We start from the raw sequence: 13,821 nt of genomic DNA, 5'->3' as shown, positions 1-13,821 counted from the left end.
AATTAGAGGGCATGCATCTGCTTCTTTGGAATTGTATCGAAAAAAGCATTTCATTTTAAGTCCAGTTATAAGTATTTTGAAGGTTGTTATGGCATTGAACACCTTCCAATTAAAAATGGAAAGAAAAAGTGTAACTACACTTGAACATTACTGCAATTGACATTTCTACTCAGTGTAAAAGCACCATAATTTTCAACAAGGAGGCTTAACTATTGGAATTATTGATTGTTTCGCAGCGTCCCAAGTTATGAGTCCCAAAGCCATTGTTTTACTTCAGTTAATTTGCTGGCTCAAGACCCTAATCCTTTTTAGCCAACTACAATTGCAGAAAGTATTCTCTAAAGCAAGAAACAGGAAGGGAAGGAGCAGGGGCTATTTTGCCGAGCAGACAAGCAGCATTAATGTTACCCAGTTCTTATACCAAAATTCCACTTACTTGTATCACACGTACAAAACAAAACTAAAAGAACAGCCCAATTGTCTACAGGTGAAGGGGCAGCTCCTCAGATGTTATAAATGGTAATAGCTCTCTGAAATCTACCCCGAAATGTTAGGAATTGGTATTAGGTGCGGCTTTGTTCAAAAGAGGGTGCATTTATTTTTTCCAAGCTCGTACTCCTTTTAAGCAGCTTCATATATTTTATGTACTTTCGCACTCACCCATTGCCTGACATAAGAGGTCCACTGTTTTCTCCACCTCGGCCAAAATTCGACTCTCAGGCTCAGCAGTGAAATAGGGTGGCTCTTTAGAATAGAAAGGAAACAAACAACAAAATGAAAACTGAGGTTGATTTAAAGAATTTAATATAGTTTCCTCACAAATGCTGTATTTAATATAGTATAATACAAACTGCCTAGTTCATCTCCTGTTTGGGGATCATGGGAGGGCTGTTTGTTGTTTTTTCCTATGATGAATATGAACTTCAAAGATAGCTGAGGCGATGCCAATTTATATTTAGCGTTTCACACTGCAGATTAATACTCAGTGCAGCGGCTACTTTTCATTTGATAGGTTTGAATCATGGAATGTTTTAATTCTGTTTAGAAAGGCCATCCCAAGAGGTTCATAAAGGTTTATATTTACAGCATAATATTTTATAGAATAGTTTGCTTCAGTATCTAAGCTAAACACCAGCTTCTCATGAAGTCATGAAGCATGTCAAATAAAGTGCCATACCATGTCAGTGACCCTATATCAGAAAGTAAGCACAGTATATTAAAAAAAAAACCCAAACCCTAACAGTTTTATTTGTTGAAAGCAAACAGATTTAATGCTTTAATTGAACATGCAGTAATAACCAACAAAACCAACAGTTTATCATTAGGACTAAACAAAAGACATTATAGGTTGCATTAAACAAAGACTAGACTTGGGGGATTGTAGAACACACGGTCATGTAACTACTTAATCTATGCGACATAAAATTTCAGGAGTATCGTGTCAAAGTCCCACAGGCATTAAGGTTGCAGTGATTATCATGGTAACTAAAAACTGCCATAGTTTACTCAATGTGATTATCATCTGAGTACTGTTTTCAGAAGCATTTTATTTGATTACAACTACAATTGTATCATAGCATAACTAAGCACAAACACCATGCACTGATTGCCTCTTAAAAGGGTGGAAAATACAGAAAAGGGGATATGATTTGCTGTGCATTTTCCTCTTGAAGAATACAAGTATATTTGAGAAAAAGTGTAGTGGGTTAAAGATGGCCCAAGGTAGCTTTAGGCTATCTATGTCTCAATCCCACCCCAACAACATATAAATAATTCCGTGGTCCAGACTTGGTACACTTAGTACTAACTGTATGGCATTACTTATTTTCATAAATAGAATAAAATCATACAAGAATCCCTATGTATATTACATTACAATATTAATTCACTATTCCTCACCACATAACTGGTGGTATAGTAAGTGTTGTTACCCCATTTTGCAGAGAGGTTAAGTGACATTCCCATACCCACACAGCAAGTCAGTACAAGAGCCGCAATTAGAACTCAGGACTCCAATCCCCCCTCCTCCGCTCTAACCACTAGAAAATGTTCTCTCCAATGTAGAGAAGAGGTATCCCTCTAAGAATCCATTACAGATGTTACATTTCTATATTCCATTTAAACAAAGTCAGAGCCTGTGCAGAGAATGAGGGGGCAAAGATGTGAAACTGTCTAGAAAACTCATCTACATTGCAAAACCAATAAACCATTGGTTCTCAAACTAGGGCCGCCGCTTGTTCAGGGAAAGCCCCTGGCGGGCCGGGCCAGTTTGTTTACCTGCCGCGTCTGCAGGTTCGGCCGATCCCGGCTCCCACCGGCCACAGTTCACAGCTCCAGGCCAATGGGGGCTGCAGGAAGTGGCACGGGCTGAGGGATGTGCTGGCCGCCCTTCCCGCAGCCCCCATTGGCTTGAAGTGGCAAACCATAGCCAGTGGAAGCCGCAATCGGCCGAACCTGTGGACACGGCAGGTAAACAAACCGCCCAACCCGCCAGGGGCTTTCCCTGAACAAGCGGTGGCCCTAGTTTGAGAACCACTGCAATAAACTGAACTGACCAAGTGATTTCTTACATTTTAATAATATAAATGTGTAAATCTTATTGATCCTTACTGCCCAGCTATACAAATTCTGATAACACACATAATAAGATGTTATATATTGCATATGAAGTCTCGTTCATTACTCTAAACCACAAATTGAAAAGCTGAACATAAAATTGAAACTCATTGTAGGATCACAGCGCAGGTCATAGAAATCATGATTCAAGTTGCTGAGCATTCTCTTTACAATCCAGCAAAAGAACATGTTTAACTTTAAACACAAGAGTAGCAGAGTTGCAAACTCTTGTGACTTTTTCTGCAAATTTTGTTACATTTGATCCCAACTCCTGAAATTAAGTTATTACATAAGAATCTCAACTTTCACTTAAAGAAAAAGAGTAAGTTTCTAGTCCTCATGGTTGTGGAGGAAAGCTTGAAAACGTAAAGTCTGAAAGCTCAAAACCCAGAAGGCAAATAAAAGGAACTCAGAATTTATTTGTTAACATTTCATAATTTTAAAGTCAATCTGATGATTTCTGCAGGTCTGATGCATGACATTTAAGGAGTTCATTGGCTTAATCGGGACTACTCACATGTTTAAAATAAAACATTTTTAAGTGCTTTGCGAGACCAAGGATAGAGTGCTTAATACCTTGGACAACTGAAGCCACAATAAGCAGCCAAAAACCCTACATAATATATCAGTGCAATTGCTATCCACTCACACTGAATCATTTACATGTGGTTTTAGGCATACTTCAATGAATTTTTAGTACTATACAAAGTACTATAGCTTTACAGCCTTGGAGAGTGAACCCTGCTTATCTACAGAACAGGTACAGCATGGAAAACGATAATTTGGGCCCCAGTCCTTTGAAACAGTAAAGTAGGTGCGTAGTACCTTTGCTGGATTGGGGCCTTAGCCTCCTTGCAAGTGCAGCGCAAGTTCCAGCTGCTAATTGCCAACATGACAACCAGTCACAATGGTGTTTTGTTTCGGGTTTTGTGGTGGTGTTTTGTTTTGGGGTTTTTTTGGGTGATACGAATGCGTTCACTGAGACTAATAGCCAACAGATGGTTAGGGATCTAGAACCAAATTCAAACTGGTAACCTAAAAGGAAAAAAAATCTATTTCCCTCTGAAATGGGCTTTTTTGAGTGTCATGAATTAGTATATGCCTGTATGTATCTATATCAAAGTACAAACTCCATTTGGTTTCATGAATACTATTTTGATTGTAAAACTGCACTGTGCCTTCCCTGTTATCTTTTTTGCCTCCATCTTGAACTGGGATTCATAAAGGCACTGAGAGGGCAATTCAAAGTAATCAGATTGTTAACCTGACCCATCTTGTCCTGTTCAAATAGAAGCTCCCTTGGAGAATGAGTTAGCTACTGCTCAGATAAACCTTTTCTTCCAAGTGAGATCATACGATGAAGGACTTGAAGTCAATTATGGTAGTTACCTGACAAACTTTATAAAAGAAGGGCTCTCTCTCACCAGCCATTTTGGGAGGAGAGGCCAGAAACAAAAGCAGATTAAGACTGGGCAGAAGATGAAGGAAGAAAGGAGGGTTCCAGGGCCCTGAAAAGATTCTGACCAAATCCCAAAGAGTTTTTGGGAGTGGTGAGGAAACTGAGGCAGGGGTTTTCATGCAGACCTCATGTTTTTCCCTATATCAGCGTATCTCTTGTGCTGCCTAAAATTAAAGGGTGTGTTTAAAAATTCCTTTGAAGAGTTGGCATCACTCGTTGATACAGTCATGTAACCATGGAAGAGGAAAATAAATACATTAGAGGGTCCATCCACAGCTTTGGAAGAACTCTGATAGCATGCGACAGCCACTGGGGAGGCTTCGGAGCTGGCTCTAGTTTCAGGGTCAAGGCAACTAGACCACAGGGTCCTTAGTGCCAAGAGCAGTGTTGACACAGGATCTGCATCTGGAATGTGTGCCTAGATGCCCAGTGTGATGTTGCACCCCATAATGCTTTATAAAAATATGCTTATGATTGTAAATATGACATAACTGGAATACATTTTATGCTAGATATGCCATGTAACATATCTTTGCAAAGGTTATGCTCTACTGCATGTATTCATCCTATTCATATGCATGTATCATTTTTATATCTGAAGTTATGAGCATTGGCTCTATGCTTGTATTTAAAGTGTTTGTTGTAGAAAGCACCTAAGGCAGATTCGGTCAACATAGTGTGAAGGGGTTATTCAGGTAAATGAAAGTACTTGGGTAATAATGGACCTTGATAGACACCAATCCACAGGTAAGCTTCCTTGGGAACGTTCAGGCTAACATGTGGGAAATGGCTCGGCCTGTAGAGAACTGAGTCATGCATGGACATGTGACTTGCCCATGTGACTCAAAAACTCCATCTTGTAGCTGTGATTCTACATGGGGAGAGAGGGGTTTCCACCCACAAGAGAGGCTCTATAAGCCCTTGGAAATCCCTCCATTTTATCTTCAGCTGGATCAAGAGATAGTGCCTCTCCACCCCAAAGGATGCCTGAAAGAAACTGGAAAAAAGGACAGTAACTACAGGGGTGTGAGTGATTGCTGGACCCAGACTAGGAGGAAGTCTAGTCTGTAAAAGAAGCTTATTGGAACATCTCTGAGGGTGAGATCTATCTGCATTTAGTTTCTTACTTAGACTTGCGTGGTTTATTTTATTTTGCTTGGTAATTTACTTTGTTCTGTCTTTTATTACTTGGAACCACTTAAATCCTACTTTTTATATTTAGTAAAATCACTTTTTACTTATTAATTAACCCAGAGCAAGCAATTAATTCCCGGGGGAGCAAACAGCTGTGCATCTCTCTCTATCAGTGTTCTAGAGGGCAAACAATTTATGAGTTTACCCTGTATAAGCTTTATACAGAGTAAAATGGATTTATTTGGGGTTTGGATACCATTGGGTACTGGGTATCTGGGTGTTGGAGACAAGAGCACTTCTTAAGCTGTTTTCAGTTAAGCCTGCAGCTTTTGGGGGGACATGGTTCAGACTTGGGTCGGTGTGTGTAGCAGGCTAGTGTGTCTGGCACAACCAGGGAGGGCTCTGAAGTCCCAAGCTGCCAGGGCTTAGAGGTAGTCCCAGCACATCAGGTGGCAGTCCCAAGGGGGGTTTCTGTGACCCAACCCGTCTCACCCAAAACCAGTAAAACAGTGCCTGAACTCTGCCCAGCCCCAGCAAGCTAAGAGGATGTAGGACCCAAGGTCTGGGTCCAGTACAACAGCCTGATGAGTCTCAACCAGGGGGAGCGTACCCAAGGTAGTTACAATGACGTTTCATTGTGTCAAATAATATTCTACAGTAGTATCCTGTATTTCTCTATGAATCTATTACATATTTAGAGTATAGATTAATGACTGGTTTAAATCCCACAATATGAGAATTTGAACAATTCGTCATATTAGGGGAAAGTGAGGTGGGAAAATGTGTGGTGAAATTATAGTGCCCACCAAACTACACATTGTGATACCAGGAGACCCAGAAACACCAATTTCCAGAGGATGGCAGTGATATCTTGGGATCAGGCCAATTGTCTAATTTACATTAATTATAGAATCAGAAGTAAGAGGTGAAATCATCAGGTTCACCCCTCCTGGCAGTGCAGGGTGATGCTTAATGAGAAAGGGCAGATGAGATATTAGACCAGCAGAACAGATACTATATGGGTTCAGATATTATCGTTGTACAGATACTGGGTCGATCTTGACTAAAGAGCCAAGAACAAGCAAGAGGAAGAAGGGATATCTGAATAGAAATAGGTAGTTTTAATAGTTGTTGAGGCTTTTTATGTATTGTTGACATTATTCTGTAAACAGTCTCCCCACAATCCCCTTGGGAGCCTGCAAAATCTGATACTATTCAAACCTCTCCCACATAGAGAGTTACATGGAAAGTGATTTTTAAAATTCTAAAGATAACAGTCAACATCCATTACACACCCTTCAAGCTGCATCAGAGATGTGTGACTTAATCCAAGATCCATTCATGGAAGTCAGAAAGAGCAGAAAAAGCCCCAAGGGTTCCACCACAAGCCAATATTCCATATCAGTCAGAAATTCAGCCCTGCATATTTGAGTGGAAAGTTTGGAACCTGTCTCCATTATTAATATAAACCAAATGAGTCACTGAACATCCTACAAGGAAGATGGGACTGGCGGCTTTAAAGTAACTTAGAGTACAAAGTGTGAAGGTGGATAAGAATCTGTCCATCTTGGGAGTAGAACTATATCATACACCCATGTCCATACACAAATGTTGATAACAGTTTTCTTGAACCAGGACTTTTCTTCGTCTGAAATCAGTCACAGAACTGTTATAGACCTACACAGACTACCTCCAGGTGGTCTGGTTTGGAGAATATGAATCTCAGGAAAAATCCCTTTCCATGTTAGCAACAATTTCTTCAAGCCTGGTTGTAACTAGCACAGTTTTGTCCCCAGAGTGGGGAGAACCTAATATCTTCTTATGTGATTGCATTTTTAATGTATGACAGACACCTGAATAAGTAAAATAAATACACATCTGAAAGATCTTTGTAAAAAAAAATTAAAATAAAGAAGGGAGAAAGAGGTACCAATCACAGAATAAATCTAATGAAAGCAAAAAAGATTCTTAAAAGGATGACACATGGATTCTAAATACAGCTCAACAGTCTGGGAAGCCTAGGAACAACTCAGGTCTACTCTTTCCAGATGCTTCAGGTAATCTCCCCAAAGATTTTCCCTCTCTGAGCCCCTGAACTCAAGTCTGGGCACGTCAAGTGGTTTTTATATTCAAGGTAACTCCCAGAATTCCCTGCCTTGAAAGGGTCATGTATTGTATTTTTATTTCCCTATGCAAAAACAGAATCCTTAACTAAAATTCTCTCCTCTGGTTTCTAAGCTTGGTTTGTGGTGTCTTTGCTCCTTACTTTGAGGGGCAGTCATGATGGGCCACCTACCTGTGACTGCCAACCAAATTGTAGTTCATCTCAGCTTCCAACCAGGTCAGCTCTCTGTAGTAACTTCATAATTGTTTTCCGATTGGCCTCTGAATCCTGTGAACTCGCAATGCTGTACCCTTGGTGCCGGATAAAACTCCATGCAGCCTTCACAAAAGGGGCAAGGCCTAGACATCTTTCCCATCTTCTGTTCCAAATTGCCCCCTAGGATCTTATTCTTGGAAATAACCGTACCCAGCTAGCATACAAAAGCTCTCTCAAGGAAAAACAAAGAAGGAAAAGAAAAATAAAAGAAAGAAAATGCTGGCCAATGCTTCCAGCTACAGAAAGAATACTGAAGATAGATTAATCTTCGATCATGTAATTTTCCTCTGTTCCATCATATTTTCTTCAATTCCCTTATACTTGGCACAAAATTTTATACTGCTACTCTGTCGCAAAAGACCATTCTGATGTCTTTGTATTGCTGTGTCTCTCTCTCATTTTGTTCAGATTTTGTTTTCAATCTCTATCTGCTTTAAAGCACAATCATTTTCCTTTTCATTTTCCACACTCTCTCAGTCCTGGAATTCATAATCTCCCATAGAAAAAGTCAGTTTAAAAATAACTGTTAAAGGCATTTGAAGAACTGGAGTAAAAGATTTTTTAAAAAGCTCAGTTTGTAAATGAGTTTGGTCATGAGCAGACTCTTTCAATAACTTAATCTTCAAACGGTTAGTGGTAAAACAAATGTGCTCTTATCTAATCTGCAACAAAACTTCCCCAAACTGTTACTCTGCCAACCGAGGAACATGTTACCCTTTAAAAAATTTCTAACAACTGCAGCTAATGAAACCAGAGTTTGGAACCGCCTCAGTTTATCTTTGCTGAAACAATATGAAGATGTCAGAAGGAGCGTTTCCACCTTCATTGGGAAATGGCAGTGTAGCAAGAGGCTAGCAAGCTTTATACTTGTGAACGCACTATTCTAATACACTGTGTATTCAGATTTTGCAAATGCTCTGTATGATTTTAATATACAACTCAAGTGTACTTTAAAAAGAACATTCTTGCAGGTTCTACTAGGGGTTTAAATTGACCATAGGCTCTTCAGCATAGGATTCTTTTGGCTTCTATTAAAAGTCGGCAGGAGCTGGAGATGCTGAGTATCTCGGGATCAGGCTCTTAGTCGCATGACATATTGATTGGAGAATGGAAGGAATCGTGTGTTTTATAACATTTTGTCTATTTTAAATCTGTTTAATGTTCTTGATATCTTATCCTTGTTGTTGTTCAATATGGTAATTGCAGGGTCTAGCTAGCCAGGTATGAATCCATCCAGTACTTATACCGCTCTCATCACTACATCACCTGAGCAAGTGCATTTGACACATCATAATAACTTAAAAAATAAAAATAAAAAAAACTGTTCCATTAACGCAATTTTTTATTGTAAGCATGAGATTGCTCATTAAATTCATTCCATATTATCCTGCCCAGAAGCACAGCTCTTGCTGTGATATGGTATCAATTTGTGCATCCTACAAATATTTCATACATGTAAATAAACAGGCATACTTGAGTCCCTGTAAGTGCTACTAAAACAGATTTTAATTATGTAAGTGATTTGGGAAACACCTCTAAATAAAGCTCAGAGAAAGAGCATCCCATTAGCACAAGGAGCCTCTGCTGTTTGAGTCGTGTCTCCAGTTTCCTCCAGAATCCATTCCCTTGCTAATTAAACAATGGCTCTGTTCCATTTTGGAACTCTGAGGTTGAACAGTTCTTTCATGAATTAACTACTAATCTCTTGATTCTGCTTCCTGTTTGGAATTAGACATCCATCCTGCTGTTCAAGAAACTCATAAATAAAGAAACGTAGCAGGCAATGCTGACACATTGAGTAAACACCTGCAACTAGAGTGTCTTGTTCCATCAGGACAAAATAAAAGTAATTGGTAACCAATTTGTTTCTGCTTTCTTTCATCTGTTTGTTCATATCTATGGCTCTTTTCATAACTTCATTCACTGACGGCCCTCTAATACCGAGATAGAAATAAATAAAACATCTAAAAGAAGAGAGTAGACATGCTCCTAATCAAAGGTGGCATCACCATTTTACTATGAGTCCCCAGTGACTTTTTTCTCAGGTTTAGTTTAACTATATTTAAGTACCCTTTACACTGAGAGGCTGCTTTAAGTATTACACTAGGCAGGATCTGACAGCATAGCAGCAAAATTAAACTAGTCACAATAAAATCTTATGAATAAAAAAGGGCTTAAAACAAAATCATAAATAAATGAAATGTGTCCCTGCTCCTTAAAGGAAGAGCGGCTGCAAGGTAATAATTCTAAGAATTGAATACAGAGGAAAGAAGCTGGAACTAAAGTTCACACAGTAGGATCTAAATATAAAAGGGAAAGAGTGCTACAAAATGAAACTGGAACACATCTTGCTAGAGAAACGAGCAGTTTCTCATCTTACATAAAGTGCCTTAAAGCACTTTTACAGAATGGAGCCTATATGCTAGAGTCTTACAACATAACATTTTCCGTTTAATCTATAATGTGCAACAAGTACTATATGTATCAATTCTGATCAACATCAACAGCCAGGGTGTCATTAACAAAGCAATAATCTACCTATCTAGGATACTTGTATGGCTGTAAATTTGTCCTGATATCTGATAAAGAATCAGATTAGACCCACAGTTTGAAATCAGAACTGGCTTGTAATTCAAAAGCTTCTCTTTTAGCTTGGTGAAGTGTCCAATGTGCTCAACATAAAAAACTGATGCTAGGAGGGACTTTCATTTAGTCACCAACATTTAAAAAAGGATTTAAAGGATTGGAGCAAAACCAGTGTATTATTACACTATGCATTCTCTTATCAAGCTAGAGGACACACTTCTGCATTTCTTTAGTTGTTTCCTCTATGAGCATCCCTACGCCTTGATTTGCAAGATCTTTTTATTTCCTCTGAATTGTAACCAGACTGTTCCTGCCTAATCCATTCAATAAAGCCACAGGTTTAGTGCTTGAGAACATAAGAACACAAGAACGGCCATATGGGGTCAGACCAAAGGTCCATCCAGCCCAGTATCCTGTCTGCCACCAATGGTCAATGCTAGGTGCCCCACAGGGAGTGAACCTAACAGGTAATGATCAAGTGATCTCTCTCCTGTCATCCATCTCCACCCTCTGACAAACAGAGGCTAGGGACACCATTCCTTACCCATCCTGGCTAATAGCCATTAATGGACTTAATCTCCATGAATTTATCTAGTTCTCTTTTAAACCCTGTTATAGTCCTAGCCTTGGGCAAGGAGTTCCACAGGTTGACTGTGCGCTGTGTGAAGAACAACTGTTTGGAGAACTTCTTCCTTTTATTTGTTTTAAGCCTTCTGCCCATTAATTTCATTTGGTGGCCCCTAGTTCTTATATTATGGGAACAAGTAAATAACTTTTCCTTACTCACTTTCTCCACACTACTCGTGATTTTATATACCTCTATCATATCCCCCCTTAGTCTCTCTTTTCCAAGCTGAAAAGTCCTAGCCTCTTTAATCTCTCCTCATATCGGACCCGTTCCAAACCCCTAATCATTTTAGTTGCCCTTTTCTGAACTTTTTCTAATGCCAATATCTTTTTTGAGATGAGGAGACCACATCTATCTGCAGTATTCAAGATGTGGGCATACCATGGATTTATATAATGGCAATAAGGTATTCTCCATCTTATTCTCTATCCCTTTTTTAAGGATTCCTAACATCCTGTTTGCTTTTTTGACCGCCACTGCACACTGCATGGACGTCTTCAGAGAACTATCCACAATGACTCCAAGATCTAGTCCCTGATTAGTTGTAGCTAAATTAGCCCCCATCATATTGTATGTATAGTTGGGGTTATTTTTTCCAATGTGCATTACTTTACATTTATCCACATTAAATTTCATTTGCCATTTTGTTGCCCAATCACTTCGTTTTGTGAGATCTTTAAGTTCTTCACAGTCTGCTTTAGTCTTAACTATCTTGAGCAGTTTAGTATCATCTGCAAACTTTGCCACCTCACTGTTTACCCCTTTCTCCAGATCATTTATGAATAAATTGAATAGGATTGGTCCTAGGACTGACACTTAGGAAACACCACTAGCTACCCCTCTCCATTCTGAAAAACTACCATTTATTCCTACCCTTTGTTCCCTGTCTTTTAACCAGTTCTCAATCCATGAAAGGATCTTCCCTCTTATCCCACGACAACTTACTTTACGTTAGAGCCTTTGGTGAGGGACCTTGTCAAAGGCTTTCTGGAAATCTAAGTACACTATTGCAGTATGGAGCTGAGCAGGGTCCATGCTTGCTGTATTATGGCGTCTGCACAGTTCACCCAGGAAAAAAGGCGCGAAACGGTTGTCTGCTGCTTTCAGGGAGGGAGGGGTGAGGCTGTACCCAGAACCACCCGCGGCAATGATTTTTTCCCCATCAACCACTGGGAACTCAACCCAGAATTCCAAGGGGCGGGGGAGGCTGCGGGAACTATGGGATAGCTACGGAATAGCTACCCAAAGTGCAACGCTCCAGAAATCGATGCTAGCCTCGGACCGTGGACGCACACCACCGAATTAATGTGCTTAGTGTGGCCGCGTGCACTCGATTTTATACAATCTGTTTTACTAAACCGGTTTCTGTAAATTCGGAATAATCCCGTAGTGTAGACGTACCCTTAGTTTCTCCGCAATGACTTGATCGTCTTTAAGTGCTCCTTTTGTATCTTAACTATCCAGGGGCCCCACTGGTTGTTTAGCAAGCTTCCTGCTTCTGATGTACTTAAACATTTTGTTATTACCTTTTGAGTTTTTGGCTAGCTGTTCTTCAAATGCCTTTTTGGCTTTTCTTATTACATTTTTACTTAAATTTGGCAGTGTTTATGCTCTTTTCTATTTACCTCACTAGGATCTGACTTCTACTTTTTAAAAGATGCCTTTTTATCTCTCACTGCTTCTTTTACATAGTTGTTAAGCCACGGTGGCTCTTTAGTTCTTTTACTGTGTTTTTTAATGTGGGGTATACATTTAAGTTGGGCCTCTATTATGGTGTCTTTGAAAAGTGTCCATGCAGCTTGCAGAGATTTCACTCTAGTCACTGTACCTTTTAAGTTCTGTTTAACTAACGTCCTCATTTTTGCATAGTTCACCTTTCTGAAAATTATATGCCAGTGTTGGGCTGTTGTGGTGTTCTTCCCACCACAGGAATGTTAAATGTTACTATATTATGGTCACTATTTCCAAGCAGTCCTGTTATAGTTACCTCTTGGACAAGATCCTGCGCTCCACTAGGACTAAATCAAGAATTGCCTCTCCTCTTGTGGGTTCCTGTAGCAGCTGCTCCAAGAAGCAGTCATTTAAAGTATCAAAAAAATTTGTCTCTGCATTTCATCCTGAGATGACAAGTACCCAGTCAATATGGGGATAACTGAAATCCCCCACTATTATCAAGTTCTTTATTTTGATGGCCTCTCTAACCTCCCTTAGCATTTCATCGTCACTATCACGATCCTGGTCAGGTGGTCAATAATAGATCCCTACTGTTATATTCTTATTAGAGCATGGAATTACTATCCATAGAGATTCTATGGAACATGTGGATCCATTTAAGATTTTTACTTCATTTGATTATACATTTTCTTTCATATATAGTGCCACTCCGTTATATTTTGTACCCTGGAATGGTTGTGTCCCATTGATTGTCTCCACTCCACCAGGTTTCTGTGATGTCTATTATATCAATATCCCCCTTTAACACAAGGAACTTTAGTTCACCCATCTTAATATTGATACTTCTAGCATTTGTGTACAAGCACTTTAAAAACTTGTCACTGTTTATTTGTCTGCCCTTTTCTGATGTGTCAGATTCTTTATGTGAATGTTTCTCATCTGATCTGGCCCACACTTTATCCTCTTCCATCCTCTCCTCCAGACTAGAACCTAGAGAATCTCTATCAATAGACTCTCCTCTAAGAGAAGTCTCTGTCCAATCCACGTGCTTCGCTGCTGCAACTGGCTTTCCCCCATCTCTTAGTTGAAAAGCTGCTCTGCAACCTTTTTAATGTTAAGTGCCAGCAGTCTGGATCCACTTTTGGTTTGAGCCTTCACAATATCTTCCAAAGTGATGGATAATGGATATTGTTGAGGCCTGATCCTCCCAGGTATTTAGGCCCTCCTGTGTGGTAATGAGCACCCCCACTGGAGTCAGTGGGAGTTTAGCACCTAGGGAAGCTTCACAGATTGAGCCATGATTAATTAGTCAAGGGCCACATGGGCAACCCCAGCTGGAGAAAG

General features: G+C 39.7%; 1 protein-coding gene across 18 annotated transcripts in view; it reads right to left on the bottom strand.

Annotated features, from left to right (window-relative positions):
* The window catches only part of SDK1 (sidekick cell adhesion molecule 1), a 656,852-nt gene that overhangs the window by 184,638 nt on the left and 458,393 nt on the right, over positions 1-13,821 (bottom strand). For all 18 annotated transcript variants that reach the window (XM_039493139.1, XM_039493140.1, XM_039493143.1 and 15 more), the window contains one exon: positions 661-744. In XM_039493139.1, coding sequence (XP_039349073.1) covers positions 661-744 — 84 coding nt within the window. The remainder of the gene's footprint in view (positions 1-660; positions 745-13,821) is intronic.

The sequence above is a fragment of the Mauremys reevesii genome, linkage group 10 (genome assembly GCF_016161935.1).
Source record: "Mauremys reevesii isolate NIE-2019 linkage group 10, ASM1616193v1, whole genome shotgun sequence".
Lineage (NCBI taxonomy): Eukaryota > Metazoa > Chordata > Testudines > Geoemydidae > Mauremys > Mauremys reevesii.
Note: the sequence above shows the minus strand (reverse complement) of the source record. Positions and strands in the feature narration are given on the sequence as shown.